The 23695-nt window shown below is 43.5% G+C and overlaps 1 protein-coding gene across 2 annotated transcripts in view; it reads right to left on the bottom strand.

Moving 5' to 3' along the window:
- SNTB1 (syntrophin beta 1) overlaps positions 1–23695 on the bottom strand; it is a 121198-nt gene that overhangs the window by 27404 nt on the left and 70099 nt on the right. For both annotated transcript variants that reach the window (XM_054815145.1, XM_054815144.1), the window contains exon 3: positions 13778–13985. In XM_054815145.1, coding sequence (XP_054671120.1) covers positions 13778–13985 — 208 coding nt within the window. The remainder of the gene's footprint in view (positions 1–13777; positions 13986–23695) is intronic.

The raw sequence follows: 23695 nt of genomic DNA, 5'->3' as shown, positions 1-23695 counted from the left end.
CTTGTAACTGTTTGACAGAATTGTTCACTCGCTTGGAAGCGATCCTGTAACCGCAACCCACTCCTGCTTGTGCTTGCAAATATCCAAGCAGCTGTTTCAAGTTATTTGAAGGGTCTAGAAACTGAGGTTTTACTTGACAGTGTCCAGGCTAATGGAAACTGATGATGTACATGACCTTTGATGAGTGCAAACAGCCCCTCTGTCCAATCTGAAGTGAAAGAAGACAGAGAAGCTAAAATTCCTCTCTTTGAGGTCTTGCAGCTGTGAGGAATTAATCTTACAGGGTTATGAAAGGTACAGAGAAGGCTGGTCGTATTCTTGCCAACAGGGGATATTTCAACACCTTCCAGCCCAACAATCTGTACACCTGTCTGCACCCAACCGTCTCTGCAGCTCATCGGTGGGCTGCTCCTTCCACTGTCACCTTCCCGCAGGCTCCCGTAGCTCAGCTTCATCTCCCAGTCTCTTCCAGTGCTGTCCCACTCTTCCCTTCTCCCAGGCTCTATTCGTCTTTCTGCACTCATCCATTTGGCTTATGTCATACAAGACCAAAAATCACATCAGCGACACAACATCTGATGTGTGGTTCCATGTTTCCTCCTTCCTCTGCCTTGGCTACTCAGATGGTTAGAGTTTGGAGCAGGGTCTGCTCCTATTGGTACTGTTTATGCTGCAAACTCACACCATGGCATTCGAGGTTTGACTAGTCTCTAGGTCCTCTCACACCAACATCATTATTAATATTATTAACCACAACAATCACCACCAGAATCAGTGCTGCTCTCTTCCTCATTTCAAACTCTTGCAACAACAAAGCACGAACCCAACAGTAAGTCACCTTGTCCTCAATAACCGGCTCTCCCAATAAACACAAACCAGCGGCCTCAAGACAAAACATCACATAAAAGGTTCCCATGCTACCCCGTGCAGCTGTGCAATCCCTCACCACGCTGCTCCTCTTTGCAACACCTCTGCTGCCAACAGCTTCCTCCACCTCTTCCAGTTGCCTTTGCCTTGTTGACATCTGACTGCAGTTTTGGGCATGCAAATTTAAACCTCCTTTTGAAATTTTGGGAGAACTTTAGTGTATTCTTTAATGCTATGATTCAGAGATCCAAGGGATATAGCAATAACAAGCATGTTTTAAGAGGAATGAACACATGTGTGTGCTTAAAGTTTTATTGTATCCCCCCCTGAAGGGCCCTGCAGAAAGCCTCATGGGATGAGATGAGGCCAGAGACAACATCATAAAACACTTCTTTTCATAACAATGTACAAGCTTTTTATTCCATAAACAAATAGGTAAGCTTCTATTTCCATAGCAGGCTTCTCCTCAAAGTGAACTTTTTAGAGCCGTTTCCATAAACATCACTGACATTTCCAGTACAAAGCACACAAAAGCAGCTATATCCATACTGCGCATCAGCAGCCTACTCTGGCCAATGTCTGCAACTATTTTCAGCACAAGATCAACAAATGAATGTTTGCACAGCAGCATCTGCTCAGCAGAAATGTATAAATAAAAAAAGCCCCAATAATAACATGATGTGTTCACACAGTTTCAGGAATCTTCACTATGGCTAACAGTCTTTAGCATCTAGTGATTAAAACCCAGGTGCTTCCTTCCAGCGGGGCTACTGTTACCGTACGAGCACCTGAAACCCAGGGAATCTAAATAACATCTGAAAAAACCTTCGGTAAGTCCATTTGTCTTCAACAGCAACGTCACTACATTGGGAGCAGCAGGTCGAAAGCCCCCAAAGAGTCTCCTCCTGATGTACACCCAAAGAAACAGCCACTTCAGATCCAGAGCCCCTTTTTGTACCCTGACTATCGAACAGGTGCACCGTACAACCAATACACCCTTCCAAATCCCTGTACTTAAAAAAAATGTTCCAGGGTATCCATCTAGATCTCTGAGATGGTCCTCAACAGTCTTGCAGTTGGAGCTGGTAAGAATGGGTGTGTTTTTGCTGAAGTTGCTGACAAGATGGCTCACTCTTCATAACAGTGCGCCATCTAAATGCTACCACTTCCAGCAACTTCTTCTGACTCTTCCGATCCCTATCTCAAATAAGTTTAACTTCTATCGCTTGTTATACCTGTAACTCCATTGCCACTGTCTGACTTTTCCGAAAAAAGACTAAGCTGTTAGAAGAGAAAAATACTTAATGTCACCATTAGACCAGAAAAATATGTGACTCCATGGGACTTTTCAGCAAGAGGACCTCTAATATGGACTGCAGAGTTTTCCATGGATCCTATTGTATGGTTATTACTAAGGATGGTACACCACATCACTATTGAAATTGCATTATTTCTGCATGCTGTGCTAATGCTGGAAAAAAATCCAATGTCATTCCAATGGGTTCCGCCATGAGGTCAGGTGTGATACAACAGTACCTTATTTCTCTACCCCTGTGGCATGTCTGACAGGATGAGTTCCCGATGCCTCATGTGAGTGTGAGACCATTTCACTTCTTCCACCTCCACCCTCTCCAGGCCTTGGTAATGCTGCATGTATGGGGAACTCTACCAGGACCGATGCAAGGGTGGGGCAGTTTCTCATACATCTAGAGAACTTTGCTCTTCCAGAAGATCCTGTTTTGGATTCTCCTACCCACTGACCCCCGCTTCCTCCCCTGTCCCTTTCAGGCTGTTTTTCCTATCTTGCATCCAAAGTCTAATGTGAACACCAAAGATCACATCTCTATGTACTTTGGGTTTTTCCATTTGATTTCATTAGATTTTCTGTCTGGAGCAGTAACGGTCCTTCAGCCTTATTGATCAGTTTTCATTGCACAAAGAGGAAGACATAAAACTGTGTGTGACCTGGAGAAATCACATTTATTCTGTCTCTATTTCTTTGTCTCCTGCAGCTGGTTGTTTAGGGCTTACATTAAAACTGGAAATGTGGCTTTCTTATGTAGTCATTCTGCAACTCTTCCTTCCTTTCCTAATCCTTCAAGTGAGGAAAACAGCCAGGAGAAGATATTGTGCATCTTGGGATTTTTGTCCATCTCTCCATGGGGATGATTAGCAAAATACTGTGTTTCCCTAGATTTACAATTGTAAAATGAGATCAAAATCTGGCCCTTCAAGGGAAGTGTTACTTTTGGAAGTGAACAGAGACAGCTGCTTTCAAAACCAGTGATGCTGGCTGTTTGTGGTAATTCAACAATTGGTCTTAGGAATTTTACTTGTGAGGACAGGAGAATTTTGCTGAAGCATTGCTAAATAAGTATCTGCTAATCCAAAAAATACAGCAATGCTCCCAGATTCTTTGCAATGCCATGATAATCATTAGATGGTAATCTCTGACAAGGTTAAATCTAATGTTACTCAATGGCTGTTCCCCAAAGTAGATTCCCTTTTGGTAGTAAAATCATTATCTTACTGCTTAAACATTCAGGCTTTCCTCTCTATTTCACAGTTCATAAAGCACCTTTATGGTGTTGAGATTTTTTTTTTCTGAACAGACAGAAGAGAGTTTGTTTCTCCTGCTTTGATTAAATCCTACATCCCACAAACAGTCAACCTGCGATACTGTTCTACCGTTTTTAATTGTCTCCTTCTATTAAGATGCCAGCACTGTATGTCTTTCCTGCAGCCCCAGCGCGATTTTGCTACGTGCCTGGCATTAGTGCTGTTGGGTCTGAGGTTAACGTGTACACCGTACAACTCATTAGCTGTGCATTACTATCAGAGCCAAAAATCAACATGATTGATCCAACAATATGTTTGGGCTTGGGACCGAGACTCAAATGAGGTCTCACCAAAAGCAAAGGTCAGCAACTTGGCACAAATTTTGCTGTGCACAGAGAAAGCTTTTCTTCCAAACTATTCATCAGGGAAGGTACAAATGACAACTAATATGGGCTTCATTAAAAACAAGAAGAGGAAACCCCTTGGAGAGGGCAAGGAGGCTCTCTATCAATTTTTTTTTCCCCAGTCCTTTCCCAAAGCTTTTATTTATGTTACAATAAAGACAATGTGGAGCTTAAAGGTAGCTGTGGGGCTTGGGGTTTAGGAGACTCGTTAGACTAATTATCTTGATGTGCACTATCAATTACTGTCCAGTTAAGCAGACAGGGTAACTCTACAGGCAGAAACAAATCTTCAGAACTACAGGATCTGGGGGAAGGGAATAAAAGGATTTTTTTTATCAGCACTCTTATTTCTTTTAGTTAAAACTCCAGTGACAAAACATTTTCCATCTTAAAATAACTAAAATAAAACAGACCCTAGTTTAAGAGTGGGAGAGAGGAGAGGAACGATACATGAAACCTTTTCAACCATGGATTTGTTTCAAGTACAGTTCTTAACGAGGATTTCACTCATAACTCAAGCACTCTTACCTCCGCCAGGCCCTGAAATCAGTACTTCAAAATATGCTATTTTACATATGGTATCATCGTGTTCTTTCTTCCTCAGTAACCAGGGGTGTTGAAAATGCTATTGATACAACAATTAGGCCGTATGAGAAATACTTCCCTGCAGTCTCCAGAGTTGCTGTGTTGCAATATAATTGTCTAATGGCACATTTTTGTAAGGGCTGTCATCATGGTATTATGGGTATAATTTTATTTTTACAGGATATGATAATAAGGTAAAAGGCTGGCGTTAATAGCCTTAGGAACCTATTACATAAACAGAGGTTGAGGATTAAAATTGGACTGGATTTGTAGAGTCTGCATTGAGTAAATGTCCTGCCACACTGAAAATTACAACGCAGATAACTTTTCCCTCTCCGCTATTTTTTTTTTAAACTCTCCTATTCTTCTAAAGGTCAATCCCTCTTTCCAACAGAGAACAGAGCTTCTTCTCAAGGTATTTTTAGAAAATCTGTTTATTTTCCTCTGTTAATAGTTGTTTGGCAAAACAGGATACAAGGAACATATTGCTTCTCCGCAACACCCCTCAAACATTAACCAGCTCATCTGCCCTAAAAGCACTTCTGGGTACAGATAACGCACCTCTGATTGCAAGCTGAGTGGGCGAGCGGGATGGGGCAACACTATGGAAAAAGACAGGGGAAAAAACCAAATGTTTTCCTCTAAATTAGGGCATTTTTACTGGGAATGGCTCCGCTTTTCTCTAAGGGGATCAGCTGAGGTTCCTGGGGCGGGGAGAAGGGCTGTATGGCAGAGGGAACAGGGGGTTTTTACGGCCTATTCTGCTGCTTTCTAATCTATTTGTTCATGCCATTAATCAAAAAGCTAAAATGGGAGTATTGTTGTGCTAGAAAAAAAAGAAAAAACCCGGTGACTGGGGTGAGAGGAATTCATATTGGCCAGAGCCTGAAGGTCAACGCGCCCCTAATGGGCCCCTCCATTCCCCTGAAGGTGATTTTTAACTTCAGGAGACATAACCAGCAAATGAGAACAAGGTAACTTTGAACAGAGAAAACACAGCTTGACAGGAACTTAATGCTTGCAAAAGCTGGGATTTTCTAAGATAGACAATCCCTTTCCTTTCAAACTTCTTACATGCAGCCAGTAAGCAGAAAAATGCAGACAAATGAGCAAACAGACACAGTGCAAGGGCATAGCTCTTGCAAAACACTGTCTTTTTCGGTGCCCAACATGTTGCAGCGATGTGTAATCGTGGTATATCAGCCCCGGGGATGTAAGAATCGATCCGTTTGTCCCATACAACTGAAGTGGGATTCGAGGGGTTGGAGGACCAGCTGGGTGTCCACAGCGGTGCTCAAGTCAGCGCGCTTCATGGGGGAGATGCTCAGGGCTTTGCTATTCCTCAGTCTGCGTTTGCCTTGCTCTTTGTTTCAGCTGAGTTTGCCCCAAAGCTTTGCCTTGAGAGCAGCCTCCCCACCCTGGATAACTGTTCCACAGCACCTCCAAATGCCCAGGAAGAGCTCCACACCTTCCCCAGCTGATCTGCTGGTCTGCTTTCTCCCACCCTGCATCCCACAGCCGGGCAAGCACAGGCGCTCCCCTTTCCCACCCCACCACTGCTGACACCCTACTTGTGCCAGCAGAAGGAGGCAGAAACCCATCGGGGCAGGAGACCAGTTTTTTTGGTGCTTAAGTGCTTAAAATAATTGGGAAGGGCACCCTCCGCTCCCCACTGACAGCAGGGCTGGATATGGGTTCAGTAGAGGTCTCTACTCCCTTATGCAAAACGTGTTTTATTGAGGAGAGGCTCATGTCGCATTTAAATCACATTTGAAAAGCAAAGAGCATCACCGTCTCCAATTCTTTCACTGTTTTTCTTGCGATATTTACTGTCAAAGGCTGAGAGAAAAAAGGAGGCCTTTCACCTGCTTCTGAAGGAAGGGGATCAAAGCCTTCCTTCACATCATACTTGTATCTTTCCTGCACTTTTTTCCAGTTGAACTTGACTGCAAATATGTTTCAACATGGGTTTTCAAACCCGTGAAGCCCCAAAAGGTGAGCTGAGCCGGCACGTGGGTGAGGGCAGGTGAACCCTTTTGGATAGATCCAACTGCAGCTGCCAAGGCAAAAGATGGAGTGACCCAACATCTTGAAAATTTAGTAAGATCTAGGAAGAAAATCCCTCATCTACCAAAATCTAGAAAGTTCCTTGCCCAGCAAAATCCAGCCCAGCCCAGGCAAGCAGCAGTTATGTAGAAGAAAGAGTTAAGCATCCATACCATGGCAGCCGTGCCGTGCAAAGTGGCTGGTGCTCAGGACCACAGCGGGACGTGCTCCCACAGCCACCACGTTGGAGGAACCGAGAGAAACAGCTCCCACACCCCGGGGATGCAGCGAACCCCCCCCCCGTTTCCTTTCAGCATCCTCTCCTCCTTCCAAGCTACAGCCCATCATTTCCCCTCTCAAACCCTGCCCCAGGTTTGTTGGTGGGACATCTGCAGAGGTCCCTCTCGCAGCAGAGCCACAGGCCACCACGTGGATCCCACCCGTGGTCCATGTCCCCCCCTGCCCACACAGGCACAGCTGCCAGAGCACAAGTCACATCTCCAGGCTCACGATTCCTCCTGATGCAGGAAGGGAGAAGTTAAATAAAACTCCACGGCGCAATGACATTAAAAAGGAACTTTCTTGTCATTCCTGGGGTGCATAGGAACAGCGATAGCAATATGCTGTATTTTATGGAAAAAGTTAAGTTTGTTTTTAGGACATTCAGATCAAAACTGAGGCAGAGGGAGAGTGGGCAGGATGTGATTACCTCTGCTGGGATCTGGCCAGAACTAACGTAGCCCTCGTGGGAAGGGCAAGGGGACATGCAGGGCCCCAGTTTACACTTCAGCTCAACTTCTGCAAGAATTATTTAATACCTGAAGGCTACCGCAGGCACAATGGTGCTCACTCACTATTTAACTGTGCTTCAGAATTATCTGATAGAGGGGTTTCCTTCACTACAACAACCAAACCGTACTGTAGAAATACAGACTTTCCAGTTCAGGTCATTCATGCATTTACCATCATGTTTCTACATTTTTTTCATGATTTATTTACACTTATTCTTCTTTCCAATCCCCTTGCACTGAGCACTTCTGCCTAAGGTTTATCATTTGCTCGGCTGTCATTGGCATGGGAAGAAATAGCATGCGAGTTATGGATAAAGACTGGCAAAGCCTTTAAAACAGTATGGTGAATGAAATGGCTGTTTTCAACCTGAGTTTTCCTTAACATATCCATTTACTGAAGGCACCAAAAGCAAGAAGAGAACGATGTTACTGCTTATAAAAGTGGCCTGTGGAGGAACCTCGCTGAAGCTGGGAGAGGAAATTACTCTTCATGCTATTTCAGGTTTACGTCTTTCCTAAGAACAGGCTAATCGTTATCCCAGATAATGAAGACTGTTAATGTAATTAAGCGCTCTGTTGTGGTGTTTTACAAAGCAAACAAATAAGTTCCGGAATTAATAAGCTGCAAGGTTAAGTGACACAGGGCAAAAGCAGCGCTCTTCATTTGGATGTAAGTAAGTGCTCCACTGCAAGTAATTAGCTGGGATTTAAAAGTACAATTTCTAATTTAGGACACACTGAAGATTTTCTGATTTGAGGTGTGTGCAATCTCCAAAAGGTCAGATCAATTTTAAGATTATGACCAGCTATATATTATCAATATGAGAAATCAGGCCCTTCTCTAACCACTCAAAACAGGAGGCCAGGACCAAATTGCCTTGATCTTCTTCCTGGGCATTATACATAGATAGGTAGTGTTTCCCAACGTGCCTAGGTAATTAGTAAAGGAAACAGAGACTACAAGAAAAGAACAAAAAAACCACCCTGTAGAGACTAGAAATTGCAAAGGACACCACATGACAAGAACGTAATTTCCTTGCAAAGAAATCAGGCATTTGAGTAATAGTTTTCTTAGCAAACGCCCATGTTTCTAGAAGGTTCTTCATCTGGTTAAACCATACGCGGATTTGCACTGGGGGTTAAGACACAGCACAACCCAAAATCCGCTGCAGTTTCAGCCTAAACACATGCAGGTACTTTCCAGGGCCAGAACACAGACCTGGGGATTTCTACAACCCAAATTTTATTCCTGAACGTGCCGCTGGTTCAGTCTGTGCAGCCTGACGAGGCAGCTAGCCCAGAGCAAGAGTTACATGGGGCAGCCCTGTTTGCCAGTCCCTGCCCCTCTGCCACAGGCTCTCGCTGCTTCTCTGGCACCGGGATTTGCATTTGTCATAAAACCTGCACAAAGCTAATGCTACCCCACCGAAAGTAAGGAGTTTTCTACCAGTGTACCTATCTGATCTGGCTCGGGGTCAGACAAGCACTGCCACCACCGCGACGGAAGAGCTGGGGGAGCTGAGGGGGACGGCGGCAGCCCCGGCCACGGACACGGCCATGCCAGGGTTTTGAAAAAGCTGCCTAGCAGTTGCTGTGCTTCACGGGAAGGTGGTTAAAATCAGATATTCACAATGTTTAAACAAAGGCAAAATGTTTTAACTATGTGATGGGCTGGTGGTTTTCTTGTGCAAAGACATTTTAAGCTCACTTTTACAATTTGGAAATTATAAAAAATTTTAAGACTGAAGCTTCTCTCCCGTTCTTTGAAAACTCATTTATCTGTGATGAGACTAACGACGTAGCTCTGTTACTGTCTATTTGTTTTGCTAACCAGTGAACATACTTCCAAAGGAAATGGTAAAACAGAAACATTTTCATTTCATACTGGGGAAAAAAACCCCTCAAATACACTCTCATGTCATTTGCCTAAATCTTGTTTGGACAGCTTGCACGGCTCGCAATCTTGCTGTTATCACTCCCTCCTCTGAATTAGAGCGAGAGCAGGAAGATAAATATAATACTGCAATACACGGCGCGATACCGAAGAAGATCACTCTGCTGTGACATGCCTCGCGCTTCAGCTCTAACACAATGATACGGTTATCTAAGGTTTGAGGAGACTGAACAGCCCGTAATATATTAACACACTTTTCATTTCGGAGATAGTGTCAGGAGCTGAAAAACAACTCCAGTTCACCGTGCTGCTTCGGTTATTTCCCCTCCAATACGGGGCGTTTTCTCCGCTCTGATCCCCACACCAGATTTGTGGAGCAGCGACTTGCCCTGCGCAGGCAGAGCAGCGTGAGCAGGAACCAAGCGCTGGGGTTAAGATCTAATGAGAAAAGCCCAGAAAGGCACTTTTTCTGCACCTTCAAATATTAACATTATAAAAGACAGCTTGCAACAACTCCTATTTTTAAGTTTCTCAAAGGAGCTTTGAGATCATTTCGAGAAGCCCACTGCCTGTAAGACATTTGACATCCAGAAAGGAGAACAGTCTCCGGCTACAGAAGCACTTTTTCTTTCTTCCAAGCCTACATCGAAAGTATGACTGGCACAGCGAGCACAGGGAGAGACGCAGAGCTCGGGGTTTCATTTAGGTTGTTTTTTAACTGACAGAGCTACGAGGCTGGTGCCTGGCTACAGCCTCAGCTTCCCCTGAAACCAGTCATGCTTTTGCATGCGTGGCCGACTGCTGAATTGGCAAAAGCTACCTTTGCAAAACCACTTTTGCCAGAACACCTTCTTGTGTTTGCACTAAAGAGGCAAAAATGTAGATAAAGTTTTTGCCAATGATATCTTGGTCTATTGGAACAGATGTTACGAAGTGATTACGAAGTTGACGGTTGGACTTGATGATCTTAGAGGTCTTTTCCAACCTTAATGATTCTATGATTCTATGATAAAATAAATTACCATTTCTTCAGTGTTTTAGCTCTCCAGCACAAGAGCCAAATTTGCTCCTCCCGAACGAACTCAACGGTGGGTGGATAAGCGGGAGGAGGAAAGCAGCAATGCCTGTTTCAATTCCTCTTTAAGCCACGGGATGTGCAGAACGATAAAAAAGTGAGGAAAAAGAGAGGTGGAAAAGATATTTCTACAAGGATTGAAAGGATTCCTGGAAAGAAGAGGGGCAATTAATACATACATGGAAAAGTTCCTCAGTTAGGATGACATTACTAATTTCTTTTTTTGTCTTTGGTCACTAAAACTATCTTTACAGGGAGCTTTAAAAATAGGAAAGACCTGGAAAGATTAAAACCCACATGTAGCTGTTCCCTCCCGCTTAGCACGCTCATTAATCCCACAGGTCTTGCCGAAGTGAAAAGACAAATACAAGAAAGAAAAGGTGAGGGAGAGCATACACACGTACTTGATGTTTCTCTTAGTTACAGAAGAGTTGTAGGACGCTGGTGACTAATAAAACTCCCTAATCCTTGGCCAGCTTCAGAAACCCTTGCCATAAGGCCAAGGTCAGGACAAGGTTAGTGCCTTAATAAAAGAGGGAATATGGCATCTCTAATGATTGCTTCTGGCTGTTTTTCTCCTTACCTATAATAATGCCACAGTGATTGTTTGCTTTCTTAAAGTGATGCAGAGCAAACTTCCTTAAAGTGATGCAGAGCTCTTTGCTTTGCCTGCTGACAGACCCTCACAGCCCACCCTGGGGCACAGCCAGGGACCTGATGGTGGACCTGCCAGATGGATGATTCATGCTGAAGACCACAAATCTAGGGCTGTCTTCACAGGGTAGTTCAGTGAAGGTGGAAGAATCCTGTTAGCGTGCAATTGCATAGTACCTTAGATAACCTACTATTTATTTTAATGTTACCCACCTGAGGGAGGCTCCGCTAATGAATCTATTTTTGTAGTACCATAAAGGTTGAAGTTTAGAGCTAAGTTTAGAGCAGAGACATATAAAAAATGTCAAACCAGGAAATAGCTTAATGAAAGCAGAGAGTAATCACAGCAAATTACAGTGAAATTTCTATGGGATTACATTTTGCATTTCCCAAACAAGGAGAGGAATTCATCTCGCTTAGCGTTGTTCCCTTTTGCTGAGAATTCACTGTAAGGATATGCTATGTAAGTAACATAATGTAATCCCGTTAAAGCTGTCTTAAAAGTTACAGTCTAAGATGCTTTTCAAAATAGAGTTCAGATTTCTTCCTGTTGCAGTCCATGGAAAAATAGCAAAGATATACCACAAAACATCACAGAGAAAAAAAAGTAATGGTGATGTTAGGAGGAATGTAAGGCACGTGTTTTATTTTGTGGCTACTAATAATGAGGTCCCTTTCTAAACTCCAACGTCTAGAAACCAACCAGCAGTGGATGTGGTAGGGCAGTTCACCCCAGGAGAAGAAAGCTGGTATTCCCAGTGTGCTTCCAAAAATCACTGCAGGATTTAATCTCCCCACAGGCAAACACAGGTTTTACACGAGGAGCATCTAGGAAATCCCCCGTGGTCAGCACCTCTCCTGGCTGCCTTGAACACCTCCTCTGAAACAGTGTATATTCAGTTTGCATATACATGTACAGTATATATACCTTCCTCTCCCACGCTTCAGGTTATCTTTCTTTCACCCAGGCTTACAGCCTACAGTCCAGTTACAAAATAAAAGCGATTTCACATCACTTTTTACCATATGTAGTGATTTTCTTCACTTTTCAACTGATCTCCAACATGAGAAGAAGCTGGGAACTTTTGACCTCACTCCGTTACTATTGCACAGCTCTGGAGGGTTAGTTTAGTGAAAAAAACATGTTGACTTTTGGGTAACAATGTCACTGCAAATCTCTCAAGGCTAATTCTTGATGACAGCCACTGTAAATACACTGCAATGTGCACAGAGCCGCAGCCTGGCCCTATTACAGGCAACCCAAGTTTCACCACTAAATTCAGCAGGACCTTGAACCGGTCCATAATGAGTAACATGAAATAAGATCTCAGTCCATAAGGCAAAAAAAAAAAAAAAGAGGAGAAAGAAGCATGTGAACGGGTTTTTGTCTATTAAATGTAAGGAGAGGAATTTCATAAACCAGAAGCATGCCATGTGTCCACTTAAAATGACCTGTGAATGTTTTACATATACGGTCTATATGATCTGCTACAGAGCAGTTACCCTTTCAGAGGAGAGTATTTTGTAACAGAAAAAGCCTCTATATTCAGCTTTCCATAAGTTTATAGAAGTGGATACAAGAGGGAAAACAAGATTACAGACCCCATGGCAGTACATTTTAATACTGTTAAAATTTACTTACCAGTGCTTTGGTGTTTTAACCCCAAATTATTCCCCCAAAGTTTTACATTTTCTACAGCACTAAGCCACAGGGTTGTGTTGTCCTCCCCACTGCAAGCTTGGAGGGAGGGACACGAAAACACACAAATCTGCCCCAAAGGTTTTTTGCAATCTTCACTTTGCTTCAAGTGGTGTGGACAGACCCATGTTTTGTTAAAAATTAATGGTGTGCCTTCCGAAAGCATGCTAGATAGAAATACGGCACCCATGCCTATGGCTCCCATATTTTCATCTACAAAAGCTAAAAAGCTAAAATGTACAGTATTTTTTTTAGGGCAATCGCAGTCAGCTTTCCACACCTGTGCTGGATGCATAGGTTGAAAGGGCAGTGTGTACACAGTGGCCATTTTTCCATGCACCGCAGCTGGAGAGGCAGAGATGCTCTGAACAGCTGCCCAGGCAATATCTGGATGGAAGGTATTTGCAGGCACAATCCTAATGCTGTTACTGTAGCAAATCCTCATTTATCAGTTGGTACAGTGCCTGAAACAAATTCTGAGACTACTGATTTAAAAACAGATCATGTCATACTGCTACCATCCCTGTATATTCATGGGTTGGCTTTCCACAGGTCAATAGATCCCAAACTACTTTCAAACCAAACACCAGCTTTCTCCTGTAGCATAAAATATTTTGAGACTCAAACTGTGCAAGACATGGGGTAGAGTTGCAACTGCAAGCCTGGCCTTCTATGAAGATCAGCTCAAACACAGGGTTACAATGGAAGAACAAGCTCCAAGCTCCCTGACGCAGCGGGGACACCACCTCGTGCTCCAGACCATGCCCAGCTCCTGAGGCCGGGCACAGCGGAGGGGTGGACCACGGACCAAGTAACCGGTTACTTCCTAGGCTGGGAGAAGGAAGGTGACATCTCATATAGGTGAACAGGAGCCATAACAGCAGGGGAGCTCGAGGCTGGTGTCAGTTTTTGTGACTCAGGTCCCATGCCTGAACTTGACAGATCAGGAGACTTTTCATCTCCCAGGACAGTCTTTGCTAATTGGCATACAGAAGCAAAGACTCAAGGGACCTTCTAGTTTTTTGGGTTTTTTTTAAAAGCAAAAAAATAGGCATGTTAAGAAAAGAAAGATCTTCATGGAAAGCTAAATGAAAACCCAGAACCTCATTTAGCCTCTCCACTTCCAGACAAGGCTGAATTCAGGAACAAAGAGCAAGCGAGAAAGAGAGAGCTTAGAAATGAGAATAAGAATGTTTTCATTACCTTTTCTGCAAGCCAGCCTAGATGCCTAATCTCTCGACTTCCAGCAATCCCTGTTTTACCCAGCTGGTCTCTGACCTCTGCAATCACCCTGGGGATGAGCTCATTGACACTGGAGTGGATGGCATTGAACCAGGCCTGGGCTGTAGCCGAATCCTTACTCCTGAGCACCACGGTGTGCTTGGCATCAGGTGAATGGACTTCAATAAGTCTAGAAAAATGGGGGGGGAAAAACGTTATGTTCACTCAGATACTGTTAGGCTGCTAAATTTATTACCTCACTTAGTGTTAGCAATTAGTTAAAAAGAAGGATATTAATATCACGACCTAACACTAAAAACTTACCTTTAAAATACCCAAATAGAGTAGGATCATCTTAACCAACGCCAGGTCTGTACTGGCATTACAGGAAAATCCCTGAGAAGGGGGTTTGCCAGTGCTGATGCAACCCCACACCTAGCATGTCAACAGGAGTTTCAAACAGAAAGGCAAGAGGAGCATTCACCGGTGAACATTCCCTGACACGACAACCACCCAGAACTGCCCGGGAGATGACTGCGGAGAAGCTGGCGATAAGCTGCTGCCTTCTTCAGCTGGATATCACGGCACGCCCAGAGTTTCTCAATGTGCTTATTTCACAGGGACAGAGCTAAATGAAAACCACCCTCATCCCAAATGGAGGAGTTTTCTTAGGATTGCGCTGTGGTTTCAGTGATGCCACTAAGTGTAATCAGAAGCCCACCGCAACTGGCCTTCTCCAGGAGTTACCGGTGTCCTCAGCGCTCCATTTAGATCCTGCTGACAGCGGCAGCATCGCCGTGTCATTGCTACTGGCAGGCATCTTTTACAGTTTTCCAAACTCCTGTGGAGATGTTTTTTTCCCCCCAAAACATGCTTACTAGACCATCCTGCGGGCTTCCCCCCCCACCGCTGTGGTTGAAAAGCACAGGTGAACACAGTTTCCAGGAAAATGAATCCTGTCCATCGTGGTTATGGGACCCGTGCCAACACCTTTGGTAACAACGACGACAAAAATGCTTTGAGAGGCAGCTGCAGCTATTTCAGCTCTGTTCTCAGCGAAGTTATTAGTTATTAGAGGGGCTTTGTGTGCTCTTTATAGCCTTGTGGGCCACTTTTACTTGAACATTTGTTAAATAACCCACTAAGTAATAGTCTGGTTTATCCTTATGTGGTGATTATAAAACCAAGCCCTGGTCATTGCCCGTCACTCAACTCTGTATCACATTTGTGCTTTTTCATTATACACATACGGTTACTGTCCCTGAACGTTACCCACACAAATTTGACCTGGGATCTGAGCCTAAGCACGTACTTCTGTCCTGCATATTGCTGCCCTATCTCTGGGACACACAACGACTCCTTTCTGTAGCAGAAAAGTAATTAGCTCAGCGGAATTTATTCAGGTTGAGGTTCAAGACAGCATTGTAATGCAAATATTTGTTATGCAATTACAAAATCCTGCAGTTTGGAGCTTAACTAACAATTAAGAGGTTTTAATTAATTGGTTAAACCAGATCAGAATCCAGAACAGAGGGTGACTTGATCTGTGCAGCTCTCTGGGGCCGAGAGAGCGAGAACCGCTGGTCTCGTGTTTGTCCATTTTGAGAAGGGGAGGTCTCCATGTAGACACCGCTCTAAAGATAGAAAAGGTCATGATTTTCCAAACTCAGCAGCTGGACTGTTCAGGGTCCTAAATCACTGTTTGGATAGCTTAAAAAGTGGGTTGATTTTTCAGAAAGCGCTGAGCCAACACAGTAACGCACGTTTCCTCAGTAAAGCTGCTGGAGCTCAGTCCTGGCTGAAAATAAAGGTTCTTATTTAGCCGCTCCAGGATGCACCAAGGATTCAATCTCAGGTATCGAAAGGAAAATTCCTTGTCAGATGATGCAGGTCTGGTGAATAAGAAAACTATGTTTGTAGATAGGCACATTCCTAAACACACTGATTTTTTCTGAACTGTCAGAAAAAGTTATGATTTAGACATTTGTGTCTGATGATCATTATGATCATGCACAGCTACCACACCCTGGTCTGTCTTTCCATCAGAAACACTGCTCTCCCACTGCCGTATGAACCTGAGTTTCCACTTGTTTTTGTAGGCAGCTATCAATGGAAACAAACTATACAGGCTTGGATTTTCAAAGTACATTCTGTTATTGGTGAAATGTGGCTAATTACTCACAGAGCACTTTTTGGCATGAGATCTCATGGCATTTTATGAATGAGGTCAATGACAGCATCCTTGTTTCACCACCCAAAAACTGGAAAGGTGCATAACCCAGATGAGGCATGGAACAAGCCAGGAGCAGCACTCAGTATTTTCTGCACTCTAACTCTCATTTTTATACCTTTTTTAAAGAGAAAAAAAAAATTTGGACAGCACAGCAGTATTGTGCTGGTTTTGAAAAATGTTAATGCACCATATGGGTTGTGTGAAACGCTGCTCTTTACAAAGCCTGTGGTTTCTGTAAGGGAACTCCCACCACCAAAGTGACTGTGTATCATGCGGTAAACAAAGCACTGAACGAGGACTATAAAGACACAGAAGAACGTGCTGCTTTTTCAACTGCAAAGGAACAGCAGCAAACGTGTCATTTCTTTTTAAGTTGGAGTTGTAGCAGGCTTTGGTTTAAAAGTAAATTATCTAGAACTGAAAGAGTTTCCAAATGGCAACTCTTTTCCCTCCAAATTAGAATATACTTAAATTCTTACTTAAAGCAAGTGGATTAACATACAAACAGGTATTTTGCTACTTGGGCTTTCATCAAAGTGTATTTTCCTTGACAGTGACTATTTGAGTATTTCTACAAGAGTTTTGACCCCTAAAACAATGAACATTTAGTTACCTCTTAACAATTCTGTTTAAGGGGTTCTAAACTATGTATATTCTAATACATGTATATTCTACTGCAATATTAATACATATATTCTAGTATACGTATGGACACACACATACTGAGCCCTGCTTGCAAAAATACTCTTAAAATATCATCCCTCAGTGACTTCTAATGAGGCTATTTTGGGGGCTGCTTGTCAGTCATCAAAGTTTGACGGTGATGCACTAACGATTGCAGAAAGTCTACCTCGTTCCCTGAGCTGAGTGACGGGAAGATTGGACAATACTGCTACACTTCTCAAAAGTGAGTTCAAAATGGGAATAAATACTGCACTGACAGCCCTGAAACTGAATCCTTTTATCCGCTGCGCTGGCCCAGCCCGAGGAATACATCTGCAAGCGTCGTTCCTGTGCCAGCTGCTAGGTAAGGTACCTTTTTTATTGATACTGTAAGGACAAAAGTCTACATCTTTAGCTGCCTGAACTCTGCTACTGGCTATCTGCTGTAAGATCTGGGCACTAAACCGTCTTTAAGAAGCCAGGCTTACAGATTTCTGCTGCAGATCCAGGACTTCCATCTCTGCAGTCAATTGGGATTGAGATACTAACAGAAACTTACAATCTTCATGGAAAACCCATGGGCTCTGACCGCAATCAGATGCGGAAAGTGCTGCGTCCCTATAAACTCTTCCCTTTTCTGCCTTTCCGCCTATGCTGCTTTGATTCACCAGTCCATTTGGATGATGCTTTTTGTGTAACAGCTGACTGGTGGCATTTCCATATTTTTTGAAAAGCAAAAAAATACCGGTGACCTTAGTAAACTCCAACACTAAAGCACTTAAATGTTTCCAGCAGTTCAGCCATTGTAGCTTTGATTTGTTCCTTGGCTAAACTGACCACCGCTTTACTGACTTCTGTTTATCTGCAGTTCAGTGATAAAGTTCCCTTAATTCCCCACTGAATTGAAATATTTAGGGCAATGCCACAGCTGTGTTTATTCTCACACTCCACCACAGTTATGTAAATACTGCATATGGAGCTGTTTCTGATAAAGCCCATACCAACCCAAAGGAATTATATGTTAGCTCTAGATGGCTGCCAAGATGCACGGCTTCTCTCCAGCTTGGCAATGCATATGAATGATATCACATTTTCTCAGAGATCATTTGGCAAACCTTATAATAAAAGACTAATTTTCTCTCTCCTTCTCAAAGAATCCCACTGAGCCGAGGAGTATTTCCAGCATCACCTTCTCCACCCACAGAACACGGGGGTGACACAAGACCCGGAGCCTCCAAATGCCGTGACCTTGCACGTAAGAGGCCCAAGCTCCCTCCCTCGCTGCATCATCCAGAGCTTTTACTTTACAGGGCATCAGAAGAAGGTGAAAGCAAATGTTTGATAGACCATACTCATTCCACATTTGATAAGGCCTCTTTCTGTAAGGGTGTTCATTATCTAAGAAATATCTTTTATCAAACCTCTTGAAAGCACTTCTCCCACCAGCACTGGCTCAGGCCCAGATCAGGCACTGATTTACACTTGGTGCCTTTTCCCGGGTCAAATTATGTATTCGGTGACTGATTAAAGTGTGGAGTAAATCCCTTGAAGTTAATGATAAGCTGGAGCCAGAGTTATTCGAGTCTATCATGCTACTTTGATTTTGCACCGGCATAGCCAGGAACAAAACGCTCTGCCACTGACTCCGCAAACTTAAAAGAGGGCGAGGGGCAAACTTCTCACTCCATCTCTTCCATCATTGTCTGCACATCACACTGGTAATTTAGTTGACTCCTGAGTGTACAAATATGGGAGGCTTTACAGCATAAGGGGGGATTTAGAGGAACACAATCAGAGATGATATTTAAATAGTTGTAAGTTTTGTTATAAAATTAAAAAAAAAAAAAACAAACCCTGTTAAGGTTCTTTTTCAATTCCACATACAGCATCAGGAGATGAACCAGGAATAAAATACATTAAAATTAAGCAATGGAAACTTTGGGTCTAGTCTGCGAGGAAAATATTCTATAGAGACACCATTAGCCTTGCAACAAATTCCCCAGCATACACTGAAGAAGCATCTTCATCTGATGCACCTAAATGGAGGTGAAAGCAATTTTACCAAGCGAGCGCTATGTGGTAATCAAGTGGAATTTTTCTGTGTGAAAGTCTCTCGGTCCCGTCGCCGTCACAAGGGTACCTGCTGTATTAACAGTTACTTGCTGACTTTCAACTTACAGTGGTAAAAATGATGTAGTTACTAGTTTCTTGGGAGCTGGACTAGACCGATGCCCAAACAGAGGGTATATATATCACTAATGAGCTGTCACAGTTGATTTCATTTCTATTTGCCACCAGCTGGGCTTTAATAAAAGGGATATCAGCGGAGTTGCGCTGCATGCAAGTAAGAAAAGGATTTGGTTCTGCAACGGACTTGCTCACACCGCTGTGTGCTGATGCCGAGCGATCTGCAGAGCACATCACATGCTGCCTTCTCTACCCAGAACAACTACAAAAGTCATTTAATAGTTTTTAAATGTCTGTGGATGCTAAGGGGCAGAACTTTTTCCCCACATTGCCCAAAACACCTTTTATGTTTTTTTTTCTTGATTTTTTTCTTTCATATTCTGGTTGTAATAGTGCTGAATATTGGCAACGCAGGAATACACAGTCCAGCCTCCTTCATAGTGCATTCAGCACCAAACAATGGCAAAAGTGCTGTTTCAAGAAGCAGTGGGATCAGTTACTTGGGGTGGGAGGGGGTGGGGGGAAATTATTTCACAGGCATGGTAGGAATTTGATTTAACCTTTAAAAGATGCTGCCTGAAACTTCAAGACCAGAAGATGTTGTGATTGGTGTGGTCAATACACTGACCAGAGCTCCCTGAAGCAACTCTTTCACAGCAACAAGAAAAGTGTATTAATACTAGGGGAAAACAATTGTTTTGGCCACAAAACTTGTACCTCTAGCAAAGCCACAGCCAACCTCAAAGCACCTTCTGTAGCAAAGCAAACCCTCTGCAGCTGGAGCTGTGTTCAGGCCAAGCAAAGAGCAGTGGACTGTAGCTGGTAATAGTGGTAAATGACCCCTTCACATTGAGATGAGGGTGGAGAGTCTCATTCTGCTGCATAAATAAGAGATCATGGGCTTGGAGAAGAATTAGATGTCTTCTGAGAAAGACCACCGCTGTCGCTGTTGCTGGTGGGCAGTGCTGTACTAGGACCCAGGGAAAAGAAGGGGACATGATCCATGAGCATGGATGAAAACTAATAGGGAAACGGGACAAATGAGCAGGTCTGCTGATAGATCAGCTCTGTCTTGCTGATGAATTGTCACGGGAGAGAGTCTCACTGGAAGAGGCAGACAGCAGGTCCACCTCATCTAGCAGGATGTGTCTCAATGTCTCATTATTTTATACACCTACTTTTCGGCTTCCATGATCAAGAAATCCCAGGGATCACTGATTAGTTGCCAAGTGAAGCAAAATAGAAGCCAGACTGTTCAACAACCATGACAACAAACCCACAGATTCCCTCCAGATCAATTATTGGCCTCTGAGTGCTGGGGAGAGGGCACCACCGGGGAGCCAGCCTCCCGGAGATACTGACGGCCTCTTCGGGGACAGTGGGTATGGGTCACCTCCCGGCACTTTCACTACTGGCAGGAAACTCATCTTCCCATTGAATAGACTTGGAGATCAATGGAAAAGCTCTATGTAAGTGATGAGAAGAAATACCAACTTCAGTATAACTCTCCCTGATTCCTACTGCAGGAAAAGAGGAATTTCCATCAGCAGAAATACATGTGAAAGCTGGAAGTGACAACAGGGTATTGAAATAGCAATATCTGTGCATGCAACTTGGACACTAAAGCCTAGCCTCAACACCTACCAGCACTGAGCTGGGGCACCTACACTGGCAGCCCATCACCCGAGGCTCCTGCTGTGGCTGTAATTTGCAATTTGCTGCGACACGAGTGACTACAGAAGGTACAGGAGAGAGCAGCTTCGAATACACCAGCTGAAAATCCTGCTTGTTGATTAACGGCAGGTCAGGCCAGATCGGAGCTGTAAGACTGAAATCCAATTTGCGGACCCACTGATAAGCGAGGGAAAGCCCAGCACGGAGCCCAGCACAACAGCCGGGCAGGAAAAGGAGTCTTGAGGTTGTCACTGACTCCACACCATAACACAAAGACTGAGGGGACGAGCAGCATGGCAGGAAACTGAAACCCTTGCATATCAACTTTCTTTGTTTGGCAGATCTCAGGGGTGTTAAAATTGCTCTCCAACATTATTTAGCAGCAGCTTAGATGTCAGCAGTTACACACCTTTACATACAGACATACATAATACGTGATTAACTGTTTGCCCTCCTCTGTCCTGCCCTGCAGCACTCACACTGTTCTTCCTTTCCCTTTAATCTGCAACACATTTCTTGGAGCATTTCTCTTTCTCCATCTCTTCAGTCCTTTGATTTTTATCTTTTTTGCAAAAATGCTCACTGAGTAAAGTCTGCTGCGGTTTTCACTGTTTTGGTTCATCACTTGATGTTGTTGGTTGGCTTCTTTCTCCATTACATTTTCTTAATTTGTTCTCCTCCCTTCTCTCCATGCATTTCTCAAGGCAGTTTCTTCTTTTCCAGTTCCTTTGCTCTTATTTCTATTCCTCAGCTCAATCCCCTACAGCTGAAGCTGGCTGGAAAAATCAAAACTCTTTGACTTTTTCAAAACTCCCCCAACTGAAGCAGTGGCTGACAAAAACCCCAAATACAACACAAAAACCCACCAGCATATCTTCTTTTTCTCCATTAACTCAATATTTAAATATTTTCACAGAAAAGAAACACTTTGGTTAAAAGTTTGTTAATCAAAAATCCAGCTGAAAGCATTCTGCCAGCCTCTGTCACTGCCACCTCCACACCACACACATCCTTCCTCGCCGCCCACTCACCATGACACATTTTATCATGTCAGGTCAGATTCGGTCCTGTTCACACACAGACACACACACATACACAAGAATTGATTTACACTCACATACCTGCGTGCACAGACACTTTTTCTGAGTAACGTGTGCAGGAGCTTTGCCCATTCCTATTTGATTTGTGCTGGAGATGGGAAGGACACCCAGAGCTCGTCTGTCTGGCCCGGAAGGACAGGGAGGGGAGAAAGCCCCATGTCACTATGTCAGGGGAAAAGCTGTGACTTGTTTTTCAAGAAAATGAGACATGACTCATCTTAGGTTCACCAGGACCTGCACAGATTGAAGGTCAGTCACAACACGCCATAACTATACAGTTCTATATTAGTATCTCAAACACCCCACAGGAAAACTCAGGGGTTTCCACTGTGTCCCGAAATCCTGGCACATTCCCCCAGCAATTCACTTCTCAAACTGTTGCCCAGAGACTACAGCAGGTCCTCAGGACATTAGAAAGATATTTTAATGTGATTTAACAGGACAAAAATTAAACCTGAAGTAAATAAATGTAAATAAGCATCCAAAGTTCAACCTAGTTTGTTATGTTTGTGTAAGTGAATTCCCTCGAGGTTCCTCAGCAGAAAATGGCTGTTGGGTTGTTTGATGGGGCTTTTATTTCTTCCAAAAAGCTTAGCTGGTGATTTGACTCAAAAGAGACCAAAATGCTCCTCTCTACAGAAGCGACAGTCCTACAGAAGTGTCTGATGTCAGTGGTCTTCCAAGAAGGCTGAGAAGAAACTGAGACTACAACATAAGTTCATAGAACCCAGAGCAAAACCGATGACCTGTTTGGCTGGTGGGGAGTTTCACAAATGATGGAAAATAATTATTCCTAATAATAAAAAAAATAAAATAAAAAATTCACCCTTTCTGCCTAGAGACCTCAGAGCTCCAGCTCCTACAGAGTTGGAAAACTGCCTCTTATCAAGACAGATGACTGCAGCTTCCAAAATGCACCAGCAATTGCAGAGCTGCCCAAAAAGCAGATGATGTGGATGATAGAGGGCTGTTAGACAGCTCAGCCTGAACCAATTATTAATTGTAGCAGTTAATGATTTGCCCCAAAATTCTGTTATAAGAGAAGAAATGCAATCTTATGGGTTTCTCATCTGACAACCCTAGCCCTGAATGCATTGACCCTAGCTACCAAGAGGGTCCCACAGCCATGCAACTCTCAGAGAGGACATGTTAATGTATCAAGGAGGAGGAGGCAGAGGTGGCCTTCCCCATCGCCCAGTCATTCATCCATCCCACCACTCCACCCCTGTCCCTCACACTCCAACTTCTTCCCTCTCCTACCCTCAGGGTATTGAAGGGGACACTGCAAATGTCTTTTCAGCTAAATCACCTAACTTCTCTCAGCTTGAAAAGACAGAACAGTAGATAAATCTCAAGTATCACCTACTTGTTCATCCCTTCCAGTAAAGAGCAGATTTTGGGGGCAGGTTAGCAGTTACAGTACTATAAACAAGCAAGAACACAAGAAGAAATATCCACCTTTACACAAAAGGAGGATTTGGATCCATAACAGTAAAACAGTTGGGAGCTAAGGTTAAAAACCCACGTTCACCTCGATCTTAAATTCATGACCCTTTGTGGGCAAGGATGTAAAGGGCTTCACAGTGGTAGATCATCCTTCTATATCAGACCGTGCACAATGCAACAGCATAGCACAACAGGGTGGTTTAAGGATGAGGGCAGAGTCAACCAGAGTTTCACCCTGATTATTGTAATTTTTGTTCTTTTCTGGATTTGAATTGCATCCTTTCAAGTTGCTTTACTTTAATGTTGGATTGTTGATTTCTTCCCTAGTTTAACAGTAATCTAAACAGATAATAAACACAGCCCACCAGGAAAAAAGAAACCAGTAACAAAAATTCTTGATATAAATCAGGACTTTGACTCTAGCAGGCTCAATGACTTCTTCAAAGGACTTATTGATATTCAAATAGTAAAACATGTCTGTACCAATAATGATAATTAAGTGCTATATGCCTTTCATCCAAGGATCTCAAGCTGTAGCTCACAACACTGCGAATTAAGTACGGTCTTTCCATTTCACAGAGATTTTTGTCTACAGCC

Source organism: Grus americana, chromosome 2 (genome assembly GCF_028858705.1).
Source record: "Grus americana isolate bGruAme1 chromosome 2, bGruAme1.mat, whole genome shotgun sequence".
NCBI classification, from domain to species: Eukaryota; Metazoa; Chordata; class Aves; order Gruiformes; family Gruidae; genus Grus; species Grus americana.
The sequence above is the reverse complement of the archived record's forward strand: the minus strand, read 5'-3'. Positions and strand labels throughout refer to the sequence as shown.